We start from the raw sequence: 25,298 nt of genomic DNA, 5'->3' as shown, positions 1-25,298 counted from the left end.
TTCAGCTTTTTATGTGTACGTATATCTTATCCTATGATTGCTTATTCCGATTTGGGCCAGATTCCAAACAAACATGGCAGCCTGCTAAGCAGACGAAACCATTCTGGCACTTGTTGACCACGTTCAGCTACCTCGTGTAATCCCATGTTGCTAGAAGTATCCGAAGAGGAGAGAATCGAGCAGGCATGACTTTTCACGAAAAACTTTCGTCGATTGGAACTTTTCCGACGGAAGGAGGGACGTTGAAAGGCTTTCTTGATGCAGTGACTATTTGGATCAACAAACCACACGTTGTCAACAGAAGACTGTGCGGAACCAAGATCAAGCAGATCACTACTGCTGAATCCCAAGACACCGTGGAGAGAATAGTCAGTAATATTGTGACAGGCCATAATGACTGCTCAGAAACAAAGGGGTCTGACAACACGCACAATTTAGAAGTCGACCTGAAAGAAACTGATGCAAAGTTCGTGGTTATTATCCGTGAGATGTTGCCGAAAAATAGCAAAATATTCCCGACTTTGTTGGAGGCCGTCGTTTTCGGTAAGTTAACGTTATAGTCAAAGGATGAATGATGTACGCATTAAAGGGTACATTATAACTCCTAGACATACAAAAGATAATAATGAAAATCAACATTTATATATCGGTCTGACTAAATACTGCCCGACGTCAAACCAAAGCATATACACCTTATATTTTTGACTGTATAGTAATTGTATGCTGTTTAATTGCGGTGTACTACATTTGAAGTCATAGAAATAAAAACAATAAGGTGCATTTTTCAAGAGCTATAAGAGAGCGAACGGGAAAGCATATATGTCGGCAATTGTTTTTAGACCCCACCGCCTGACATATAAGTCCCTTATTTTTTATGTCTATGCCTTAAAAGTTGGTACACTGCAATAAAATACCATATAATTGCTATAAAATCACAAATATAACATATGCTTTGGTTTAGGCCACACACAAAAAATAGTCTGTTTACGGTATCCCGACCGACCCTATTTTTTCGCGCGACCATAGACTTTTTTTGGCATTTGGGAAAAAAAGGTAAAAAAATAAAATAAAAAAGGTTAAAAAAAAAAGTCTTTGTTTTTTGGCAAAATAACTTTAAAATATGGTTTTTTGGAAGGGGAAAAAAAAAGAAAAAAAAATTTCCGACCTACCGACCCTATTTTTTTTGCCTATGTTACTGTAAACAGACTATTTTTTTTTGTTGGCCTTAGCATCGGGTGGTGCCGGGCGGTATTTAGTCAGACCCTTATATATTACAGGTTTTGTGAGAGGTTTGGGCAGATGCGTCCAGGTGTTGGTGTTCAATGGCTGCGTTTGTTCATTGCCAACATATACATTGTAGTATGTTTATAATTTGCATTCTCTTTCTTTTCTTATTACATGACAATATTTGTTCACTCCATTTTCCAAAATGATCATGCATGAATGATGTGAAAATATAAAAATAAAAATTGATATATATTCTTGTTTTTTCACAGATTCTTCTTCACGCATTGTGACCTTCCACCCTCTGTGCTTCTCCAAGACAACAGCTGTGACTCAGACAGAACAGACAGAGTCCACAGATGCCTCTACTGAAGTGGCCTACGGATTTTCATTTGTATGCGAGAAGGATGACCACAGGTAAAACAATATCAGAAAAAGTGTGTCCAGCCTCCCACCCCCCTTGAACCCATTGATTATCTGAATTAAGCTAGGCAGCTGCATGTCAATTGTCAGGCTTTGCAGGCTGCAGGCTATCATTATAATCAGCAAATAGTTCTCCAGTATAATATATATATTTAGACAGAAGATCCTCTTGCTGCTGTTTCTGAAGCTGATAAAGCAGACGCAGTTTTGTTCGAATATAAAATGGCTAAGTTCAAACTTCAAAATTGATTTGCATAAACAGGTCTGCAGTGTCCTTTTACCAAATGTTTGCTTGCAGGATCCCATAACCTGGTGATTTAAATGGTCCAGTATTTACAGCTTCATGAAGATAAATTTAGATTTTAACATTGTTGTTTCAGCCACATAGAGCTGGTGTGCAGCAGTAGTTTGGAGATGGATATTGCCGCGTCGTTCCATCCGTCACCGCGCTGGCTGCTTGACTCACTGGCTCCAAAGGTCAGACAGTGGACAGAGATGACAGACTTGACCACGTCAGTGACGTCCCTACGACTGGTCAGCATTGACAGCTACAACCAGCTGTACTGTACCCTCAAGGAAAAGTATGGAGCAGATCTTGTCAAGGTAAAGTCAACAGAGTAAAGTTTTAATGTCAGCTTATGTTGTGCCTTTTGCATTCTAGTGACTGAAAGTTTTAATGAGGTGGGCGGCTTGGTCGTCTCCCTTAGTGCCTTTTTATCATTCTTTGCCTTTTTTTTCCCTGTGTTTTTTTATTTTATTTTTTTAATTGTTTTTTTGTTGTTGTTTTTTGTTGAGAGTTGTAGCCAATTTCTTGGTACCAACAAATTATGAATAATCCCTATCGTTGTTTTTGGGTTTTGAAACATGATTTCATCAGTTCACTCATTGTGCAGTCTCACGCTGTGTATGGAACTTGAGAAAAATGGCTGTTGCTATTAGCATTTATGTTTTGTAATCACTCACTGTTTCTATTAGCATTTGTGTTTTGTAATCACTTGCTGTTGCAGAACTGGACAGAATCAACAGACCCCCAGAAGTTTGTGTATGAGGATATCGGCATAGCGACGTATCTTCTAGTAAGTGTTTACCCTTAGGTGTGTGTGTTTCAGTAGTGTGAGACCTGTCATAAGAACCTTTGATTTTAGGATCCAATAGATTTTGATTCAGACCTTTTCTCAGACTTTATCCTCCAATTATCAATGCATGTGCCTGTGTTTAAAGACTTACTGTCTTTTAAGATCTTATTTATTTATTTATTTATTTATAATTATGGGAGATTTATATAGCGCTTGAAGTTCTCTAAGCGCTTTACATATTAATTTCTGCCGTGTGAGATGGAATTTTTTACACAATATATCACGCATTCACATCGGCCAGTAAATCTCAAGCCATTACGGCGAATATTTACTTTTCTAATAATAATATAGTAATATAGTAATATAAAAACACTGCTGTATTAAAGGCACACTCAGCTTCATGTAAACCATCAGTTTTTGGTCACACTCACAGACACTGTCAGGCTTTTACACACAGTACAAACACCCTTTCGTTTAAACACTCACTGCTTGTGAACATCCTAGGTGCCCTCCGTAAAGAGTGAGCATTTTTCAAAGAATTATTTTTGCGTGGCCAGCTGGATTGTCTAGTACCACAATCGGACGCCTCGTTTTGGCGCTATAACTAACTTTTAAATTCTAAATAATAAATAAACAGCTTGTTACACAAACATTCTTAAATCATAAAAGAATTCTTTTTTCATTTAGACAAGATCAGTACAATTCCAAGTTTTGAAAGTTTTATATAAAGGAAGCCGGGGAGATGGGTCACGCAATGCTGTTAAATGCTATTGCAAGTGTGTTCCATAAGGTTAGAACTGCTTTTTTCGTGAGAAGATTTAAATTGTTCTGTAAACCATTTGAGGCAGACTGGGCCTTTAATATTTGCCCTTTCATGCTGACATAGGACCTGATTAGACTTACAACAAGATTCCCTGACCAACCAAAGGTTTTCCTCCCTACCTAGGACTTTTTGTACCCCTTAACATAAAACGAAGAATTAAAAGAGCTGCCCTGATTTATACAAAATGTTGCCTTGTCACCATGGAAGCAAACAATCATTCTTGTTGGTTTTGTCTATGGCTTACACTCCATCCTTATACTTCCATGTTCACCCCCGCGGGTTAGGGGGAAGGATTTACCCCTCCCCGGTCCCCCCGCGGGTTAGGGGGAAGAATTTACCCGATGCTCCCCAGCATGTCGTAAGAGGCGACTAACGGATTCTGTTTCTCCTTTTACCCTTGTTAAGTGTTTCTTGTATAGAATATAGTCAATTTTTGTAAAGATTTTAGTCAAGCAGTATGTAAGAAATGTTAAGTCCTTTGTACTGGAAACTTACATTCTCCCAGTAAGGTAATATATTGTACTACGTTGCAAGCCCCTGGAGCAAATTTTTGATTTGTGCTTTTGTGAACAAGAAACAATTGACAAGTGGCTCTATCCCATCTTCCCCCTTCCCCCGTCGCGATATAACCCTTCGTGGTTGAAAACGACGTTAAACACCAAATAAAGAAAGAAAGACTTCCATGTTCTGTTTATCAACAGTTGATCTGGGAGGAGGATCGACAGAAGACCGGGAGGACCAAGAAACAGACCTTTGTGGACCTGGGATGTGGGAACGGTCTGCTGGTCTACATCCTGACCAAGGAAGGGGTAGGGACAGTACAAGATCTTTATATTCACTGTAGACTGCAAACCTTAACAAAGTCCTGTATTCTTGTCTACATCCTGACCAAGGAAGGGCCTGGTATGGACAGCATGAGAATGATTGTGTATAAAATGTAGACTGCAAACCTCAACTAAGTCTTGTATGCTTGTCTACATTCTGAAGAAGGAAGGGGTACAGAAAAAGTACATAGTGACTGTGCAAAGAGCTTTGGGTAAACTGTAACCCTCAACAAAGTCTTGTTATCCTGAAACAAAATACAGTGTAAACTCTGTCACATCAACAAGTCATTAACTTCATAGTAAACAAATGTGCACTTCTTGCCCATTTACAGATTTGTAGTTCCCCATTCAGTTTTTGAAAGAATGCACTTTTATGGTTTAAGGTGGTACTGTTTCTCCAACAGTTTGCCGATAAGGGCAGTCAATTCTTCTGTAAATGGAATTAGGCACAGAGAAGAAAGTTAAGTTGTAAAAACGCTTTAGCTCTGAGGGACACCATCTGGCCAGAGGAGACAGCGCTACAAAAGAAGCTATACGGCCCCAGAGAGGACTTGGAGAGGACAGCACGTTTCGCCCTGCAGTCCGGACTGACGATCTAACAGCGAACGACAAGAAGAAGAAGAAACACTTTAAATATTAAATGTTGAAACAGATGGCGAGTGTGGTGAGTGTGTGGACCAAATGGACGAGAGAAGGTTTTTTGTTGTTTGTTTGTTTGATGGTGTACCTATTATGGAATATGTTTGTTTCATGCAGCATGCAGGCCTAGGGGTTGACCTGAGGAAGAGAAACATCTGGGCAAAGTACGACACGGATGTCAGACTTGAGGTGAGCAGCTAATTGCTGAATACAGTGGAACCCCTTTTTTTAAGACCTCAACGAATCTGAGAAAATCAGGTCTTAAAAAGGAGTGAGTCTTGGAATGGAAAAATCGGAAAAAGCAAAGTCTTAAAATGGGGGAAGTCTTAGAATTGGAGGGAGGGTCGTAAAAATGTTGTCTTATTTTGCAATTAACCGCAAAGGTTTTTTTAACGTTTGTTTCTTCAACCAAACCATGTTTTTCTTTTAAAAACGTAACTTTTACCTATGTTTGAACAAAAATCGAGTCTGCAAGATGCCTGGCGCTGATGTTAGCATGGCAATATGCATCATTTGTATGATTTCTACAGCAGTGTAGTGTCATTATAATCATCATCTCCCCCTCCTTGTTTCTTGCAGGAAAGGTCAATCACACCATCAGCAGACAACCTCTTCCCGGACTTTGACTGGATCATCGGTAACCATAGCGACGAGCTGACGCCTTGGATACCGGTGATAGCGGCCAGGTCGTCGTACAGCTGCAGTTACTTGGTGTTGCCGTGTTGCCTGCACGACTTTAACCGCCGCTTCAACACCAGGGTGAAGGGGGAGACAAGTTACCGGTCCTACCTCACCTACATACAGCAGGTTGGGCGGGCGTGCGGCTTTCTGGTGGAGGAAGATACTCTGCGCATTCCTTCCACAAAAAGGGTCAGTGCTTCTTTCTGTTTTTTGTGTGTTGTTTTTTTTGCTCTTTAATCTTATGAAGTCTGATTATAATTTGGCCAACTCAATGTGCAAAGTCTTCTTCATCTTCTTCTTCTTCTTCGTTCATGGGCTTAGACTCCCACGTTCACTCATGTTTTTAGCACGAGTGGATTTTTACGTGTATGACCGTTTTTTTACCCCGCCATTCAGGCAGCCATACGCCGATTTCGGGGGAGGCATGCTAGGTATTTTTTTGTTTCTATAACCCACCGAACTCTGACATGGATTACAGGATCTTTTCCGTGCGCACTTGGTCTCGTGCTTGCGTGTACACACGAAGGGGGTTAAGTCACAAGCAGGTCTGCACATAAGTTGACCTGGGAGATCGGAAAAATCTCCACTCTTAACCCACCAGGCGGCAGCGACCGGGATTCGAACTCACGACCTCCCGATTAGGAGGCCGACGTCTTACCACCACGCCACTGCGCCCGTCAAGTCTTCTTCATGAAGATCGCTGCACGAAGCTTTGGCACTTCATTTTTGATATATTTGTACAACGCTTAGACCCATTTATCAGATCATCTCATGCTACAGAAAAGATATTTATTATTATTCTGTGTTGTAGGTCTGTCAAATTGGACGTCACCGAACGTACCCAGCAGATCAAGAAGCTGAAGCAGACACACAGCGTCAACAGTTTATCGATGACCGCTGTACCACCAAACTGACCCCACACCCTGCGAAGCCTTCCAACAACTCCAGTCCAACTAACCACATAGACCAGTCAACAGACTTAGGTTCCTCTTCCTCCTCCCCCGACACGCAGAGTCTGAAGAGAACTATTGACGGGGCTGTGGGTGATCAGAGTCGGCCAGGCGACGTGAAGTGTGAGAGCGGGACGTGGACTGAGAACTTCCAGGCGAGGAGCAATACGGAGCGTGTGAGGAACTGTCAGAAGGTCAGCTGGGCCACAAAGGACCGCGTTGTACGCGCCGTGTTCGACTCCGTGATGAATGCCGACGATGCAGTCACAGCGCTGGGGCATGATGGGAAGGCATGGAGAAAAGGAGGTAAAGGAATTATGTGGGTGTGTGTTTGAGGGTGTGTGTGGGTATGCGAAGGTATGTGGGGGTGTGTGTGCTTGTGGGTGGCTGGGTCTGTCCAATTGCCTGTGGGTGTGGGTGTGGGTGTCCGTGTGCGGCAGGGGGATGTGTGGGTAAAGTGGGTTGGGGGGAGAAGGGGGGGGGGGTGAGAGAGTGTATGTGTGTGTTTGCTATGGCTTGTCTCTTGTGTGTGCAAGTCTGTGTGTTTCCTGCTATCCTTTGATGCTAGGATGCATGACTTGTACTTTGATCAACACATGCTTTGGTTTGATTGAAGGTCAGTGTATTTTTGAGTCACTTGAGAAAAAGTGACTCTATGTAATCGGTCAGTGTTAGTCTGTCCGGCCGGCCGTCCGGCCGGCCGGCCGTAGACACCACCTTAACGTTGGACTTTTCTCGGAAACTATCAAAGCGATCGGGCTCATATTTTGTTTAGTCGTGACCTCCAATGACCTCTACACTTTAACGATGGTTTCGTTGACCTTTGACCTTTTTCAAGGTCACAGGTCAGCGTCAAAGGAAAAATTAGACATTTTATATCTTTTCTCGGAAACTATCAAAGCGATCGGGCTCATATTTTGTTTAGTCGTGACCTCCAATGACCTCTACACTTTAACGATGGTTTCGTTGACCTTTGACCTTTTTCAAGGTCACAGGTCAGCGTCAAAGGAAAAATTAGACATTTTATATCTTTGACAAAGTTCATCGGATGTGATTGAAACTTTGTAGGATTATTCTTTACATCAAAGTATTTACATCTGTAGCCTTTTACGAACGTTATCAGAAAAACAAGGGAGATAACTAGCCTTTTCTGTTCGGCAACACACAACTTAACGTTGGGCTTTTCTCGGAAACTATAAAAGTGACCGGGCTCAAATTTTATGTGAACGTGACTCATTGTGTTGTGAATAGCAATTTCTTCCTGTCCATCTGATGCCTCATATAATATTCAGAACTGCGAAAGTGACTCGATCGAGCGTTTGCTCTTCTTGTTGTTATTGTTTCAAGAGCTGAGAAACAAAGGGAAGTAAGCGCTCTGAATACAGCTGATGGGGTCTATGTCCACCAAAAGAATGGAATTCCCTGTAGGTGGAGTTCCTGGAGGGGGATTCCCTGTATACAGGGAATCCCACAGGGCGGAGTTTTTCAATAAAACTTGCAAACCATACTCGAATTTCTAAGAAATATCAAAAAAGATTGAAAAACATCAAATTCTACCGATGTTGCCAAGCATCACGTGACTTTCAGCGATATCAGCGACACGCTACAGGAACTAAATCCTGTGGTATTCCCTGTATACAGGGAATCCTCCTCCAGGAACTCCATCTACAGGGAATCCCACTCTTTTGGTCGACATAGACCCCATCAGCCTAAATACATACAACATGTGCAACAAGAGTAAGTGATAGTTGTGCGGAACCGGTCTCCTGGCACATGAGAGAATAACAAACATTCAAATAAACAAGCGACTTGCATCCTCAAAATAGTGCGCTGTATCTCGATTGTTTCATGAAATGTACTTGTTCACGTCTGGACTGATTCTGCAAAGTTAAATATTCTGTCTTGGTTCTGCTCTGTTGTGAAAAGATCTTGAATGCACCAAGTGAATTTTTTTTTTTTTTTTTTTCCTTCCGTTTGTATGGCCATGTTGGGTTTGATGCGTGCATGCCTGGTTTTCTCCTGTAGATGGGTGTCGGCACAGAAGGTCTGCCCGCTGTCCTCAGCCAACATGCTCCGTCTTCATGGCAGCTCAAATTTTTTATCGGGGTTCTCTCCTCTAGATCCGCCGTGTTTCGCCTAGGGGCTTTCGCTGCCTAGTTGATAGGGTCACCTCGTAGAGGATGTGGTCATAGACCACGCACGGTCGGTCTTGGGATAGGGAAACGTTATGCTAGTCCGGAGGGATTACGCCACAATGGCCACCTCGCGAAGACCCAGGGTCCTAGACTAGGGAGGTCCAAGGGGGAGCACCGGGAGGGCTACCCCTCTACCCGCACCTCCAACACAATCCCTTCCCCTGGTAGCTTCATCCCCAAGGAGGAAACAAAGCTACCTGCAACACCCCACCAAGTGAATGAATCAGAAGAATTTGTCACAGGGTAGATCAGCTTGAAAAGTCTGTCCTTGTTACAATGTGCAGGCAGCTTTCCCCTCATGGATCAATGGAGTTAATTTAAAATGATGTGTTGGTGTTTTCAGGCAGCATAGCTCTGGGTAAGGTGGCAGAAATGCTGGATTCAGCTACGCGTGACGAACTGAAGTCAGAATGCGGTGGAGTGCAGACACTGCTGAGAAACCATCACAACATTTTTCAAGGTATATTTTTTGTATTTTCTTGAAGTGGTCATTATAGCGTTTACTTTTTTTCTCATATCTTTTCTTTAATTGCTGTGCTTTTTTGTTCTCTCGGAGTCGAAATACGTGGATAAACTTTGTGTGCATGATAATCCCAAAACAGATGGACTGCTAATGTTTCAAAATCAAGAATCAAAAAACAAAGAATGGTAAGGTACTGGAACATTTTAATTTTAACAAAACAAGTCGTTCTCCAGTACAACGACCCAATGGTCTTTATAGTGGACAAACAACCCCCCGCGGATTAGGGGGAGTCCCATATTAGTTGGGACGAGAAAGAATTTACCCGATGCTACCCAGCATGTCGTAAGAGGCGACTAACGGTTCTGTTTCTCCTTTTACCCTTGGTAAGTGTTTCTTGTATAGAATATAGTCAATGTTTGTAAAGATTTTAGTCAAGCGGTATGTAAGAAATGTTAAGTCCTTTGTACTGGAAACTTGCATTCTCCCAGTAAGGTCATATATTGTACTACGTTGCAAGCCCCTGGAGCAATTTTTTGATTAGTGCTTTTGTGAACAAGAAACAATTGACAAATGGCTCTATGATGACTATCCCATCTCCCCCCCTTTCCCCTATCCCATCTCCCCCCTTTCCCCGTCGCGATATAACCTTGAATGGTTGAAAACGACGTTAAACACCAAATAAAGAAAGAAAGTAAGTGGACAAACATGAAATGAAGAGAAAACTTGTCTCAGAAACCGTTGATTGTTTTCAGTCTCTGGCAAGATGGCACATGGATCTTACCATTCTTGTTTTTGTTATTCTTGTAGGCCTGATAGATGTTACTCCTGTTGCAGTATCAGGGGGCAAGGTCCAGCTGAGAGATTTCTCGGTGGCCAACCCGTGGAGCCAGCACAAGACGGCCAAGTCTGGCAAGGGGGACAACTCTGTGTTGAAGACGTCGCTGTGTTGGTTTCACGCCTACCACCCCGACGGCTGTCCGCGCGCCTCACAAGACTGTTCCTTTGCCCACGGGGCGGGGGAGCTGAGACCTCGAGAGATTGTGAAAAAGAAATGAACGCGAAGTGTTAAAGGCTCAATTCTTCCCGTGAAAAACCTTCACCTCACCATCTCAGTACATCGCAGGTTTCACTGCTCACTCATTGCATTTCTTCCCAAACAATCTTAGCTGACCTCCCGCGGGTTAGGGGGAAGAATTTACCCGATGCTCCCCAGCATGTCGTAAGAGGCGACTAACGGATTCTGTTTCTTCTTTTACCCTTGTTAAGTGTTTCTTGTATAGAATATAGTCAATGTTTGTAAAGATTTTAGTCAAGCAGTATGTAAGGAATGTTTAGTCCTTTGTACTGGAAACTTGCATTCTCCCAGTAAGGTAATATATTGTACTACGTTGCAAGCCCCTGGAGCAAATTTTTCATTAGTGCTTTTGTGAACAAGAAACAATTGACAAATGGCTCTATGATGACTATCCCATCTCCCCCCTTCCCCCGTCGCGATATAACCTTCGTGGTTGAAAACGACGTTAAACACCAAATAAAGAAAGAAAGAAAGAAAGTGTACATGGGGGTGTGTCTGTCTGCCTGTGTGCATGTTTGTAAATGTGCATGCACACGCATGTTCAGTCTGTTGTAAACAAATCTTCTTCTTCTTCTTCTTCTTCTTCAGCGTTCCAGATTTTTCTGGTTACGTGTGAGCTCGTTTGCCCATTTGGGTTCCCCACACTATACTCTGAGAGCATAGTCAGCTTCACTCCGCTTTCGTTGAGTAGGCATGCTGGGTATTTTCATGTTTCCATAACCCACCGAACTCCGACATGGATTACAGGATCTTTTCCGTGCGCACTTGGTCTTGTGCTTGCGTGTACACACGAAGGGGGTTAAGTCACTAGCAGGTCTGCACATAAGTTGACCTGGGAGATCGGAAAAATCTCCACTCTTAACCCACCAGGCGGCAGCGACCGGGATTCGAACTCACGACCACGCCACTGCGCCCGTCTGTAAACAAATCAAATCCTAGGCAAAGTGTGAATGTAAAATGACACAGATCACACAACAATACACAAATAAGGAAAAAGAAGAAATCAATTTATCCTTTTATTTTTAAAGACTCATTGAAGGACATAATTTACCCCCTATTTGTCAGATACAACCTGACAATATCCATCATATTCATGGAAACGAAATGTATCGAACTGTCAAAACCTAAATTCAGCAGAACAGAAATAAAACTAAAGCGAAACAACCCTCCAACAAGTACATGTATGTAAACTCGACACTTTATTCAAAGTAATCGTAAAACACAAACAGATGATTATTTCCATAAATTTTTTTCTCCACATGGGACAACCATCAAATATGTACAAACATCACAGCTTATCAAAAATACAAATAAATATATGTCTGTGTGTGTGTTGTACACACGTCATTGAATGTTGTGTGTGTGCGTGCATGCATTTTATACACAAGTTAATGAATATTGTGCATACATGTGTGTGTGTGTGTGTGTGTGTGTGTGTGTGTGTGTGTGTGTGTGAGCGCAAGGTTTGAGTGCATGTAACTGGTTTATGACAAGCTGCTGTAAGGAGCAGCCATCCAGGCAGAATTATACAGACTGATTTACATTATGAAATGCTTCAACTCCATAATTTCACATGCACACAACACACGTACAGGGCCTTTTCCACGTTCACACAAGCAATTTGTCACTTAACAAAACTATGGAATAAATAATATGCACATCTGAGATTTAGCACAAGGCATAAAAGCCAAGATTGATTTATGGTTTCAAAAGTGTGAGAGTGTAAGTGCATACCTGAATGCATTATATGTGAGTAGTCTTCTTCTTCTGCGTTCGCGGGCTGAAACTCCCACGTACACTCGTGTTTTTTGCACGAGTGGAATTTTACGTGTATGACCGTTTTTTACCCCGCCATTTAGGCAGCCATACGCCGCTTTCGGAGGAAATATGTGTGTAGTTATTTAGTATGTCTGTTTCTATGTGAGAGCACGTGATCATATTTAGCACAAAGATTGCAAGGCAACGCTGGGATTGATGTTTGGTTTAGGAACTGCATGTTTTTGAGTGCACACTTGCATGCATATGTGAGCGCACATGTGTTGATGTGCATGATCACATGTGGGCGCATCTGTGGTACATGATACATGTATGTGTGAATGCCTGTGTGTATACAAATGAATGCAATGCTTTGCACGTTAAAGCACTAAACGTCAGTCTAAGCATAAACAAGGAACCTCTCCCCAAAGAGCAAGCCAATGTAAGTCGGGCAATCAAAATTTCACCTTGCCAGAAACAAAAAGCAATTAAAATTTAAAAGATTTAATATTGAATATTCAAATCCTGAAACATTCAAATTTAACTTTAAAAACAACAATCAATTGACACTTCAGACTATTCATTTTTTGAGGAGGCAAAAAAAAAACCATTAAATAATATTCCTCCATGACATGTTTTAGCTGTTATTGCCATGAACAAATCTTTAAAGCATGATAAAAGCAATTAAAGTCTATACAAAGTTTCATGTTAATATGCAACCACTCTGCAAATCATTTTCTGTTGTTGGGTTTTACTTTCATAGGAATAAAACTGTACAGTGAAACTCTGACATAGTCATACGAGCCTCTAGCTGAAATGTCAACCACCGGTATGTTGAAGTCAAATAAACAACAGGCACTTTACATCAGTAGGTTGAGGTTAACTAAACAACAGACACTTTACACGGGCAGAATCCCTAACTGCTTCCTCCTTTCCGCTCCTCTCATTCCCCCCCCCACCCCCCTCATTATTTTTCTAAAACAGGAGCCATTAAAATAAGTCATTTCTGTTCAAAACATTGGTCAAATCTGCACAATGTTGGAGCTTGTACAACCTCTCCACGAAAGAACGCAGCCTCTGAGATCATGGGATTTTTGCCAACTGTCTAGAATCACCAACTGCCTCTGAAGTCGACAGGTTATGCAAAAAACAAAACAAAACACAATACAAAAGAGAGAAAGTTGTGCGGTAACATGGCCACACAAAAAAGTACACTGCAAGGGAGGTCATCACTTTTTGGGATCAGACCAGTTACGTCCCCTGTTTACAGTGTCCACAACACTGGGGTGTACACTTAGTCCAAGCTTCCTCTTCTGATGTATATTTCACATTTGGGTTGTTTTGTGTTGTTAGTGTTTTGACAGTTATAGAAGAAAGCTACAAGGTTAACCAGGATTTTGTTTCCTAGGCCTTAGCTGAAAGGGGCAAGAGTTTATACATGTACTTCAGAATCACTGCAGACAACTTGGCAACCATGACACTTCATCACTAGCTATAGCCCAGCGCCTCACGTCATCACTAGCTATAGCCCAGCACCTCACATCATCACTAGCTATAGCCCAGCCCCTCAAGTCATCAACCTAGCTATAGCCCAGCGCCTCACGTCATCACTAGCTATAGCCCAGCCCCTCAAGTCATCACTAGCTATAGCCCAGCGCCTCACGTCATCACTAGCTATAGCCCAGCGCCTCACGTCATCACTAGCTATAGCCCAGCGCCTCACGTCATCACTAGCTATAGCCCAGCGCCTCACGTCATCACTAGCTGTAGCCCAGCGCCTCACGTCATCACTAGCTATAGCCCAGCGCCTCACGTCATCACTAGCTATAGCCCAGCGCCTCACGTCATCACTAGCTATAGCCCAGCACCTCACATCATCACTAGCTATAGCCCAGCCCCTCAAGTCATCAACCTAGCTTGCAAAGAGTCACAGTGGAAACAGATCACAAGTGAATCTTTAACAGGAAAGAAATAGACATGAGGGACTTTCATCCTAAACAACAAAGAACTGCAGCATTTGCATCAATTCCTCACACAGATCTTTGAAGAAAGCTGCAGCATTGAAGCAACATCCTTTATGCATAATATATCTTATCATTTTTGGTCTGCCTATCTATACATTTCAACCTATAAATTCAAAACAACAAATTCAATGAAACCTGTCTTGTTAAATGGAAATGGTGGCCGATAGAACCAAAGGAGAAGAAAAAAGACCTTATGCATTTTGTGAACACAGTTCCTTTCCCAATGTTTCCATGCGACCAAAAAAAAAGACTAATTCTTTAACAATTAACAAGATTCTTTTTATATTTGTGGCTCTCTTTAGCATATCAGTGGTCCTAATTAGCATACCAGTCACCCTAATTAGCATACCAGAGTGTTCTGTTACAGGACAGCTCCTCAATACAATGGAGCCCCACTCTCAAGACCTCAGTCTTCAAAAGCAGGGAGTCTTAAAATGGAATTAAATTTACAGAGGTTAGGAACACAAAATCTGACAAACCAAGGTCTTAGTTTGTTTGCTTAACGCCAAGCCGACCACGAAGGGCCATACCAGGGCGGTGCTGCTTTGACATATAACGTGGCGCCACACACAAGACAGAAGTCGCAGCACAGGCTTCATGTCTCACCCAGTCACATTATTCTGACACCGGACCAACAAGTCCTAGCACTAACCCCATAATGCCAGACACCAGGCGAAACAGCCACTAGATTGCCAATTTTAAAGTCTTAGGTATGACCCGGCCGGGGTTCGAACCCACGACCTCCCGATCACGGGGCTGACGCCTTACCACTAGGCCAATCGTGCCGGTCCCAAGGTCTTAGAAAGCGGGAGGTTATAAATCAGGAGGTCTTAAGAGAGGTGTTTGATTGTAGCGGAGAGAGACAGAGACAGCAGGTGGAATGGTAGAGAAGAGAGTTCTCAGCACCCCTGAGAGAGACAGAGACAACAGGAGGAATGGTAGAACCACAAGGCTCAGAACCACTGCAGGGAGGGTGATGTGTTCATCACCATGGCGACGGCTCAGAACCACTGCAGGGAGGGTGTAGTGCTGCCGTCCTGCCACTGCGGGTCATCGGTGATCTGCGCTCGGCACATGGGACACGTCTTCTCGCGGTCAAACCACAGGGACACGCAGTTCTCACAGAATATGTGCTGAAAAAGCCAGAAAAAAAACACACATTTGAAACAAAAAAATAAAGATAAAATGTGCGTGTTCATTTTGATACTTGTTATTCAGGTGGCATGAGATTGGTTGCGGATATAACTCTCACTAACTCTATTACACTTGCCATACATGCATATAACTCTCACTAACTCTATTACACTTGCCATACATGCATTTAGAACACCTACTTCCCTTACTTTCTCAAATTTTAAACTACGGTTCTGTTATTCTTTTCGGGTGAAAATATGGGGCAACTCAAAGGCAAGCAAAAGCATAACAGTATTAGAAATACAATGGGTGTTTGTGAAGTATTCAACCCATACTTGGAAAACATCCAGTCGCCAATACCAAAAATATTTTCACTCTATATTTTCTACATATATATATTCACCGGAAGCGTCTTTTGTGCATGGATTTTTCGCATTTTAACCTTAAAATGGGGGTTGTGCCTTTCACAACAAAGCGCCTTGTAGACTTAAAAATATGGTATTCATTATGGACACTTTTTGTTCATGGAAAAGAGAACAGGAGCTCGGACTTCACAACAGAAGACTCAGCTATAGCAGTAACCATCTATACATAACACAATGATTTTGATCGTGCGCTAGTGTTTTTTTTTCCCTTTTCTGTCTTGCTCTCTTTCTTTCTCAAATGGAAGGTATTCCTTTGTCTGCTTACTTTTTCTTTCTTCTCTTCCATCCTCTTTTCTTTCTTCACTTTTCCTTTCTTCTTTCCTTCTTTTTTACAAATCTCTACCACGTAACAGCTGTTCAATGACAACAGTATGCTATAATGTTGTAACATAGTGCGTACTTCCAAAGTTACATTACAGCAAGTATCACGCTGCTGACCAGCTTTAACCTGCCATTGCCACAAACAACTAAAACTAACTCAGATATATGTATGTCATGCAGCATGCGCTTAACATATGATACCCTTTTCTTATGATAGAGTTATTTCTGGAAAACGTCAATGTGTGTGTACCTTGCAGGCCAGCAGTATGGGTTCCTTGTAGTTGTCCTGACATATTGGACACACCGCTCCTCTCTGCCGCAGGTCTTCCGCTCCCGGCTTGCTGCCAAAACTCTGCAACGGCGACACATACACAATGTGGCTGATACAAGATAGCATACAGATCCATGATCACTATTCCTGCCACAGGAACACACACATTCTAGCTACTGCAATGAAAAACTCACAGATAATCTGAGCGTAAACTGGTAGGTTACAGTAGACTGTCAGCTCAATCTTCTAACCTCTAATGTCCTTGCCACACCATCACAATCTCCTCTTTTCACAAATCTGTTCCTCATTAAAAGTTGGAGTGTGTATGTGCACACACACATTCCACAGCCCCCCCCCCCCCCCCCCCCCCCCCCCCTACATAGGTATTGTGCCTAAAGGTCGCAAAAGAGAGCAGTTATTTACACAAGGGGACATAATCCAGCATGGTTGCATTGTGAGCTTAACTGGACAAGGACACGACAATCTCTATCTATTCATACACACATTAGGTAAGTTTCCAGAGTTTCTGGAAATGTTGACTCACCATTTGCATAGTCAGTTTCTTCCCTGCTTTTAATACTTCTTTGACTGCTGAAAATATTGATGTAATCTGCAAACAGAAATGATACCGCTCATTACTCATGATCTTTTCTCTCATTAAGTTAAAAGAAAACAAACATGCTTCCCACTAAAAAGAGACATGTATGCAAGCGATCTTCTTTCAGCTAATCTTTAACATTTTTGGGTTTTTTCAGACAAAAAAACATTAATTTTTTGCATGTAATTACCTCAACATAACCTGCAGCCGTTCAAACAGCATGCAAGTGACACCCATTGTGGGTTTTCCAAGCTTGGTAAAACCTTAGTATACATTAAACTTTTTTCACATATGTACACACTTGTTTTTAACTTCAGCAGCACTTGGTACAGACTCGTACTGGGTTGAAAATTTACCTCTTTTAAGAACGAAACTGCACAAATTATCTTTGTCAGTTTCGCAGGGTCCTCAGATTAAACAACAACAACAAAAGACACAACACAATGAAGGATGCTGCCTTGAATGACAATTTGAAAATGATGTTCACAACGGCGGCCTCACTTTAAATATGATGTAAATGATGACGGTTGCTATGGCGAACCAGCGCCCGATCTCCTGGTCGTCGTGGAGATAGTGCACCCAGGGCAGGATGGGAATGGTCAAGCGGTACAGTTGGGAGAGTCGCTCCACAAACATGTAGTACTTGCCCTGAAAGTCACGTCCAGTCAGGTCACCATTCATAACAGTCAGGCTTGCTTTTCTCAACTCAATTTATTATGATGTCTGTTCATGGGTGTCTTTTGTGTGTGTGTGTGTTTTGTGTGTGTGTGTTCAGTGTGTGTTTGTGTGTGTGTGCTTTGTGTGTGTGTGTGTGTATGTGTGAGAGAGAGAGAAGAGAGACTGTGTGTCTGTGTGTCTGTGTGTGTGTGTGTGTGTGTGTGTGTGTGTGTGTGTGTGTGTGTGTGTGTGTGTGTGTGTGTTCGTGAAGTATGCAGTTGTATAAGTATTAACATTATACTCATGTGCTCACTCTTTCTCTATCTCAAACACATACGTACAAACAAAAATATCACAAAACAAAATCAAGGTAAACTCACACAAAACACATTCACCAACACACACTCACACGCATGGCTCCACACAAAAACACAACCTCTTACACCATGGTACCACTACATGCTACAAGAATGACCCTAACCCCCTACACCATGGTACCACTACATGCTACAAGAATGACCCAACCCCCTACACCATGGTACCACTACATGCTACAAGAATGACCCTAACCCCCTACACCATGGTACCACTACATGCTACAAGAATGACCCTAACCCCCTACACCATGGTACCACTACCTGCTACAAGAATGACCCAACCCCCTACACCATGGTACCACTACATACTACAACAATGACCCTAACCCCCTACACCATGGTACCACTACATGCTACAAGAATGACCCAACCCCCTACACCATGGTACCACTACATGCTACAAGAATGACCCTAACCCCGTACACCATGGTACCACTACATGCTACAACAATGACCCTAACCCCCTACACCATGGTACCACTACATGCTACAGGAATGACCCAACCCCCTACACCATGGTTCCACTACATGCTACAAGAATGACCCTTCCCCCTACACCATGGTACCACTACATGCTACAAGAATGACCCTACCCCCTACACCATGGTACCACTACATGCTACAAGAATGACCCAACTCCCTACACCATGGTACCACTACATGCTACAAGAATGACCCAACCCCCTACACCATGGTACCACTACATGCTACAGGAATGACCCAACCCCCCTACACCATGGTACCACTACATGCTACAGGAATGACCCAACCCCCTACACCATGGTACCACTACATGCTACAAGAATGACCCAACCCCCTACACCATGGGACCACTACATGCTACAACAATGACCCAACTCCCTACACCATGGTACCACTACATGCTACAAGAATGACCCAACCCCCTACACCATGGTACCACTACATGCTACAACAATGACCCAACCCCCTACACCATGGTACCACTACATGCTACAACAATGACCCAACCCCCTACACCATGGTACCACTACATGCTACAACAATGACCCAACTCCCTACACCATGGTACCACTACATGCTACAAGAATGACCCAACCCCCTACACCATGGGACCACTACATGCTACAAGAATTACCCAACCCCCTACACCATGGTACCACTACATGCTACAAGAATGACCCAACCCCCTACACCATGGTACCACTACATGCTACAACAATGACCCAACTCCCTACACCATGGTACCACTACATGCTACAAGAATGACCCAACCCCCTACACCATGGTACCACTACATGCTACAAGAATGACCCAACTCCCTACACCATGGTACCACTACATGCTACAAGAATGACCCAACCCCCTACACCATGGTACCACTACATGCTACAACAATGACCCAACCCCCTACACCATGGTACCACTACATGCTACAACAATGACCCAACCCCCTACACCATGGTACCACTACATGCTACAACAATGACCCAACTCCCTACACCATGGTACCACTACATGCTACAAGAATGACCCAACCCCCTACACCATGGGACCACTACATGCTACAAGAATGACCCAACCCCCTACACCATGGTACCACTACATGCTACAAGAATGACCCAACCCCCTACACCATGGTACCACTACATGCTACAACAATGACCCAACTCCCTACACCATGGTACCACTACATGCTACAAGAATGACCCAACCCCCTACACCATGGTACCACTACATGCTACAAGAATGACCCAACACCCTACACCATGGTACCACTACATGCTACAACAATGACCCAACCCCCTACACCATGGTACCACTACATGCTACAAGAATGACCCAACCCCCTACACCATGGTACCACTACATGCTACAACAATGACCCAACTCCCTACACCATGGTACCACTACATGCTACAAGAATGACCCAACCCCCTACACCATGGTACCACTACATGCTACAACAATGACCCTAACCCCCTACACCATGGTACCACTACATGCTACAACAATGACCCAACACCCTACACCATGGTACCACTACATGCTACAACAATGACCCAACACCCTACACCATGGTACCACTACATGCTACAAGAATGACCCAACTCCCTACACCATGGTACCACTACATGCTACAAGAATGACCCAACCCCCTACACCATGGTACCACAACATGCTACAACAATGACCCAACCCCCTTCACCATGGTACCACTACATGCTACAACAATGACCCTAACACCCTACACCATGGTACCACTACATGCTACAAGAATGACCCAACCCCCTACACCATGGTACCACTACATGCTACAATGACCCAACCCCCTACACCATGGTACCACTACATGCTACAAGAATGACCCAACCCCCTACACCATGGTACCACTACATGCTACAACAATGACCCTAACCCCCTACACCATGGTACCACTACATGCTACAACAATGACCCCAACCCCCTACACCATGGTACCACTACATGCTACAAGAATGACCCTAACCCCGTACACCATGGTACCACTACATGCTACAAGAATGACCCTAACCCCCTACACCATGGTACCACTACATGCTACAACAATGACCCAACACCCTACACCATGGTACCACTACATGCTACAAGAATGACCCAACCCCCTACACCATGGTACCACTACATGCTACAACAATGACCCCAACCCCCTACACCATGGTACCACTACATGCTACAAGAATGACCCAACCCCCTACAAAGAAGCACCAAAAAGAAAGAAATCATTCATGACAAACATCACGAGTTTGAATCCAGGCCGGGACGGACATAGGTCAACTTTATGTGCAGGCTCAGAGAGGGTATCCATGTCCCACCCCCATACCATCACATTGGCACATAAAAGGCCTCAGTCGTTCTGCCATTAATGCAGGTGGCTGATAACACCTAAACACACACACACACCCGGGCAGCGCAACTCTTGTTGCTGCTAGCTTTTCACTGGGAGGAAGCAATTAACCTGAATTTCCCAGCAATGGGATTATAAAGTAAATGAAACCAAATCTTTACCCTTCGTCTGTGCGGCAAGCAGGCAGGGGGGATAAGAAAGATGCAGCACTTGAGGGCGACTGTGGCAAACTTGACGGTAAAGTCTGTTACCAGGACAATCCACAGTAAGGTCCACACATCAACCTCCGCCACAATCGGCATCTTGTACTGTAACCTGAAACAGTCAGCACACTGTGTGTATAACAAAACAAAACAATAAAAAGGCTGTTTTCCATAACCAGCCAAGAAAAAATAGTTGGTTACGTTGGTAACTGTTTTTATTTTTAGGGTTAAAGATTTGTCTTATTTTTGTACCCAGACCCATGTGGCTTTTTTTGTGTATTGACCGGAACTCGTGCAAACTGTGTCTCAGAAGTGGGAAAAGTAGATTTTCCTGTAAAGTCTGCAAAATCGAGTCTTGTTATTTTTTTTGAATTTTTATTTTTGAAGGGTCAAGAGAGGTATTTGTGTATCAAAGAAGAGGCAGAGACCAGACTCTGAATGCATGTCTGCTTTCCTTGTGTTGAGTTGATCATGAATCCAACCTCAGACCAAGAAACACCAATCACCATATGACACTCTGGAACAACAGCTGACAACAATGTGTACAAATCCAGCGCCTTCACGGCAACACAAGACAAGACAAGACAAGACAAGACTCACGTGTTCCACAAGGCCTGGTCTCTGAAGCTGTAGTAGAGGAGGAAGATGTTGACTGACAGGAAGAAGACCAACCACAGCGGGTAGCCCACAGACAGCCACCGGCCCGAGCCCCCCTCCTGCACACAGCAATAAAATTCAATCATGAATAAATGAATAGAAATAGAGTTCACAGAATAAAATTCAATAAATAAATAGATAATCAAAAGTAGAATGCACAACCAATCAAGCAAGCAAGCACAGAAGTCTAGATGACCACTGCAGACTGACATCATTTACATTTTTTTCTTTTTCTGCGTTCGTGGGCTCAAACTCCCATGTACACTCGTGGTTTTTTTTGCACGAGTGGAATTTTACCTGTATGACTGTTTTTACCCGCCATTTAGGCAGCCATACACCGCTTTCGGAGGAAGCATGCTGGGTATTTTTGTGTTTCTATAACCCACCAAACTCTGACATGGATTACCAGATCTTTTCCGTGCGCACTTGGTCTTTAGCTTGTGTGTACACACGAAGGGGGATAAGCCACTAGCAGGTCTGCACATAAGTTGACCTGGGAGATCGGTAAAAAATTTCCACACTTAACCCACCAGGCGGCCGCGATTCGAACCCTCGACCTTCCGATCCCACCCCGCCACAGCGCCCGTCATTTACATTTTTAAAGGCACAGTCCTCCCTGTCAAAACAGCTCGGCTGACGGTCTCAGATCATCCCTGCACTTGGACACATACCATAAACCAAACTCCTGGCTGCTTCCTATGCAAAGTGTTGAGTGACAGAACATCGTAAATGCATGGAATATCATAAATGTACATAAAAAAGTCTATTGTGTGACAGTGTCTTACCCTGACGGCCGTCTGATGGATGCACTGCACCAGCTTCATGTTGACGTAGTAGAACGTTCCCCCCATCGCCACCATCACCACCAAACCTGCAAGCAACATTGTTGGTGGGATTGGGAGTCTTGATATATACTGTTTAATAGATACATGTATACCTCATAGGCTGTGTTTGCTGTTTAAAAAATCAGAGCCTCCTCTTTCATCTTCAAAATACTACTTCCCTTCCTAGTATGTTGTATGCACTCTATCTCACAATCACTCACACACACCCTTCTCTCTTTCTTCCAAGTATGTTGCATGCACTCTATCTCACAATCACTCACACACACACATACCCTTCTCTCTCTCTTCCTCAATCTACCAAAAAGACGGTTCACTCACCTAGCCGGTGATCAATCTACCAAAAAGACGGTTCACTCACCTAGCCGCTGATCAATCTACAAAAACAATAGTTCACTCACCTAGCCGGTGATCGTAGAGGAAGCGGAGCAGCAACAGGACGAAGAAAACACCTGAGGTTTGCAGCAGTTTGACCAGCCCCCTCATGTCCACCTGGGGCCCCCCTCCCCCTCCCTGCCCCTCCCCCCTGGTGTCGTCGCCGTGGCTGTGGCCGTGGGAGTGGTCCCCCTGGGGCGGGGAGTCTTGGGAAGACAGGTGGGAGTGCGTGTGTTGATGCTGCTGCTGCTGCTGGCTGTTCATGTTCTGCAGCATAGCCCGGATTTCCTCCATCCTGGCTGCCACCTGGGGACAAAGTCAACAGATTATAACTCCTTCACACAAGACAAATACCACAATAACCCTGGGTAACAAGTGAACAGATTATAACTCCTTCACACAAGACAAATACCACAATAACCCTGGGTAACAAGTGAACAGATTATAACTCCTTCACACAAGACAAATACCATAACAACCCTGGGTAACAAACAAGTGAACAGATTATAACTCCTTCACACAAGACAAATACCATAATAACCCCGGGTAACAAGTGAACACATTATAACTCCTTCACACAAGACAAATACCATAACAACCCTGGGTAACAAACAAGTGAACAGATTAAAAAATACCTGACAAAAGACTAATACTGTAACAGTAACACCCTGGGTAAAACGCCAAAAGATTGATAATTAATCAGACAAAACAAAAACTAAACTGTAACATCACTCATACAAATATTACTTTAACAGTTTCTCCATTAACACTAATACAGCCCGCTCTGTTACACAGAATTTGCTTTAAATTCTGAGTTTGTGTGTATACATGACAACATTTCACTCAATATTCTTCTTACGCAAAAAAAACCAAATCTTCAAATCTACACAACTGCATGCGCATTGTACGTACCTCAGAGAGTACAGTGTACTTTGTACCCAAAAATGTTTCTTATCACTCTGCTGGTTAATGTATGTAATCATGACAGAACAAAAATCACAAGCTAGCAAGCTCAACACACACATTCAGTACACACACAAGCACTTCACCCCAAACTCCCGTCACTCACACACACATGTATACATTCACTAACACTCCACCCAACCCCCCGCCCCTCCCCCCCACACACACACAACAGCAGCATTTACCTGAGGTGTGAAGGTGAGCGGCTCCCCGTGTCCCTCCTCTGCGGCCATCAGACTGGACATGTCCACCACGGCCTGGCCCTCAGAGGCAGACTGGACGGATCGTGGCCCGGCGGTCGAGGTGTTGACCGCACGACGTGGGAGGTTGGGCAGCAGTTCCTGGGCGATGTCCATGGCGGAGCGAGTGTAGCGTGACTGCAGACCCGCCAGGGGCCACAATCCTGACTGCGAGCCGTTCCCTGGGGGTTGACCCCCATGGCTCTCCTGTCCGTTGGATGCCATGCTAGAGGTTGGCCTGTAATCATGGATATATACGTACCTGACAAGTTGTTTTTCTATGAATAATTAATATCTCCATAACTACCACCCGTTTACTGCCCACTTTTGGTCCGTCCCTTGGGTGGTCCTTACAGACATGTTTCACTGTAGTAAAATTACTATTCTGTTCAACAGTCAAATAAATTGTGAATTATACCCAAGGATCACATTGACATTGATCATGCTACAATCTCTTTATTCCATTATCCCTATAGTTGTACAATGTATTAAGCCAGAAACAAACACTCACTTCGATTGGCAAAAACAAGGTTCTTGGTGTTGCAAGTGTGACCTACCCTTGTTTTAACAAAAATGTCACTTACAAGTTACAGAACACGTATATATATTATATAGTACCGTAGCTGTATGTGTATCCTTGTGAATCACTGTACAAATATCTAGCTGTAGTTCTTTTTTCTCTGTACCTTTATCCTACAGTCACGTACCTTCAGCTTCTAATAACAACATCACATAAACCATCAGATCTCTTCGGCGTTCTCTGAAAGATTGAACATATTTCCCACAACAAACCCATCTGCTTACTGAAGCAAAACAAGCTTCTCTTATTTTCCCAGGACGATCGTAGACTAGAACCATCTACAGGACGATCAAGTTCTGGCAGGATATGTGGAGATCTTTAAATCTCATCTCCACCCACTCTAGGACTTATTTACATGCGCTCCTCCCTTCCGTTGATCAAATGGCAGAAGTGGTTTTTCAACGTATTATCAACAGATACAGACAGAGTACTCACTGCAAGCAACCAAGTGCTTTTAGTCAGCTGTTTATATCACTTACCCGGCAGATATTGCAGACTTTTTCGTAACGCAGTTCAATGAAAAGGAAACCACTTCTCGTACCAGAAGAATCGGTGTAACAACCTCAGTATTTCCTCACTTATTTTATTCACTTGCTCGTTTCCACAGCAGACGGAACTGGCAAGTTGGCTGTGGTCAC

At 43.4% G+C, this 25,298-nt stretch overlaps 2 protein-coding genes across 6 annotated transcripts; one reads left to right on the top strand and one right to left on the bottom strand.

The window, feature by feature from the left end:
* The first annotated feature begins 56 nt into the window (after positions 1-56).
* On the top strand, positions 57-11,383 carry LOC138975279 (probable tRNA (uracil-O(2)-)-methyltransferase). The gene is made up of 10 exons (XM_070347933.1): positions 57-543; positions 1,497-1,641; positions 2,028-2,250; positions 2,655-2,723; positions 4,248-4,355; positions 5,127-5,198; positions 5,589-5,879; positions 6,502-6,946; positions 9,179-9,295; positions 10,133-11,383. The coding sequence occupies exons 1-10, from the start codon at positions 186-188 to the stop codon at positions 10,351-10,353; spliced, it is 2,049 nt and encodes a 682-aa protein (XP_070204034.1). The 5' UTR covers positions 57-185; the 3' UTR covers positions 10,354-11,383.
* Positions 11,377-25,298, bottom strand: LOC138975280 (E3 ubiquitin-protein ligase RNFT1-like). 5 transcript variants are annotated; one of them, XR_011458591.1, is made up of 11 exons: positions 25,140-25,298; positions 24,027-24,318; positions 22,905-23,184; positions 22,447-22,532; positions 21,605-21,720; positions 20,963-21,116; positions 17,403-17,549; positions 16,848-16,913; positions 16,283-16,384; positions 13,665-15,285; positions 11,377-13,634 (listed from the first exon to the last, which is right to left on the bottom strand). XR_011458591.1 is itself a non-coding variant. In XM_070347935.1 (10 exons), the coding sequence occupies exons 2-10, from the start codon at positions 24,303-24,305 to the stop codon at positions 15,154-15,156; spliced, it is 1,362 nt and encodes a 453-aa protein (XP_070204036.1). In that variant the 5' UTR covers positions 24,306-24,318; positions 25,140-25,298; the 3' UTR covers positions 11,377-15,153. The 5 variants fall into 5 exon arrangements, 1 of the variants encoding a protein (XP_070204036.1); XR_011458589.1 differs by having other exon boundaries at positions 11,377-13,676; positions 13,709-15,285; XR_011458590.1 differs by having other exon boundaries at positions 11,377-13,646; positions 13,709-15,285.

This window comes from Littorina saxatilis, linkage group LG9 (genome assembly GCF_037325665.1).
Source record: "Littorina saxatilis isolate snail1 linkage group LG9, US_GU_Lsax_2.0, whole genome shotgun sequence".
NCBI classification, from domain to species: Eukaryota; Metazoa; Mollusca; class Gastropoda; order Littorinimorpha; family Littorinidae; genus Littorina; species Littorina saxatilis.
The sequence above is the reverse complement of the archived record's forward strand: the minus strand, read 5'-3'. Positions and strand labels throughout refer to the sequence as shown.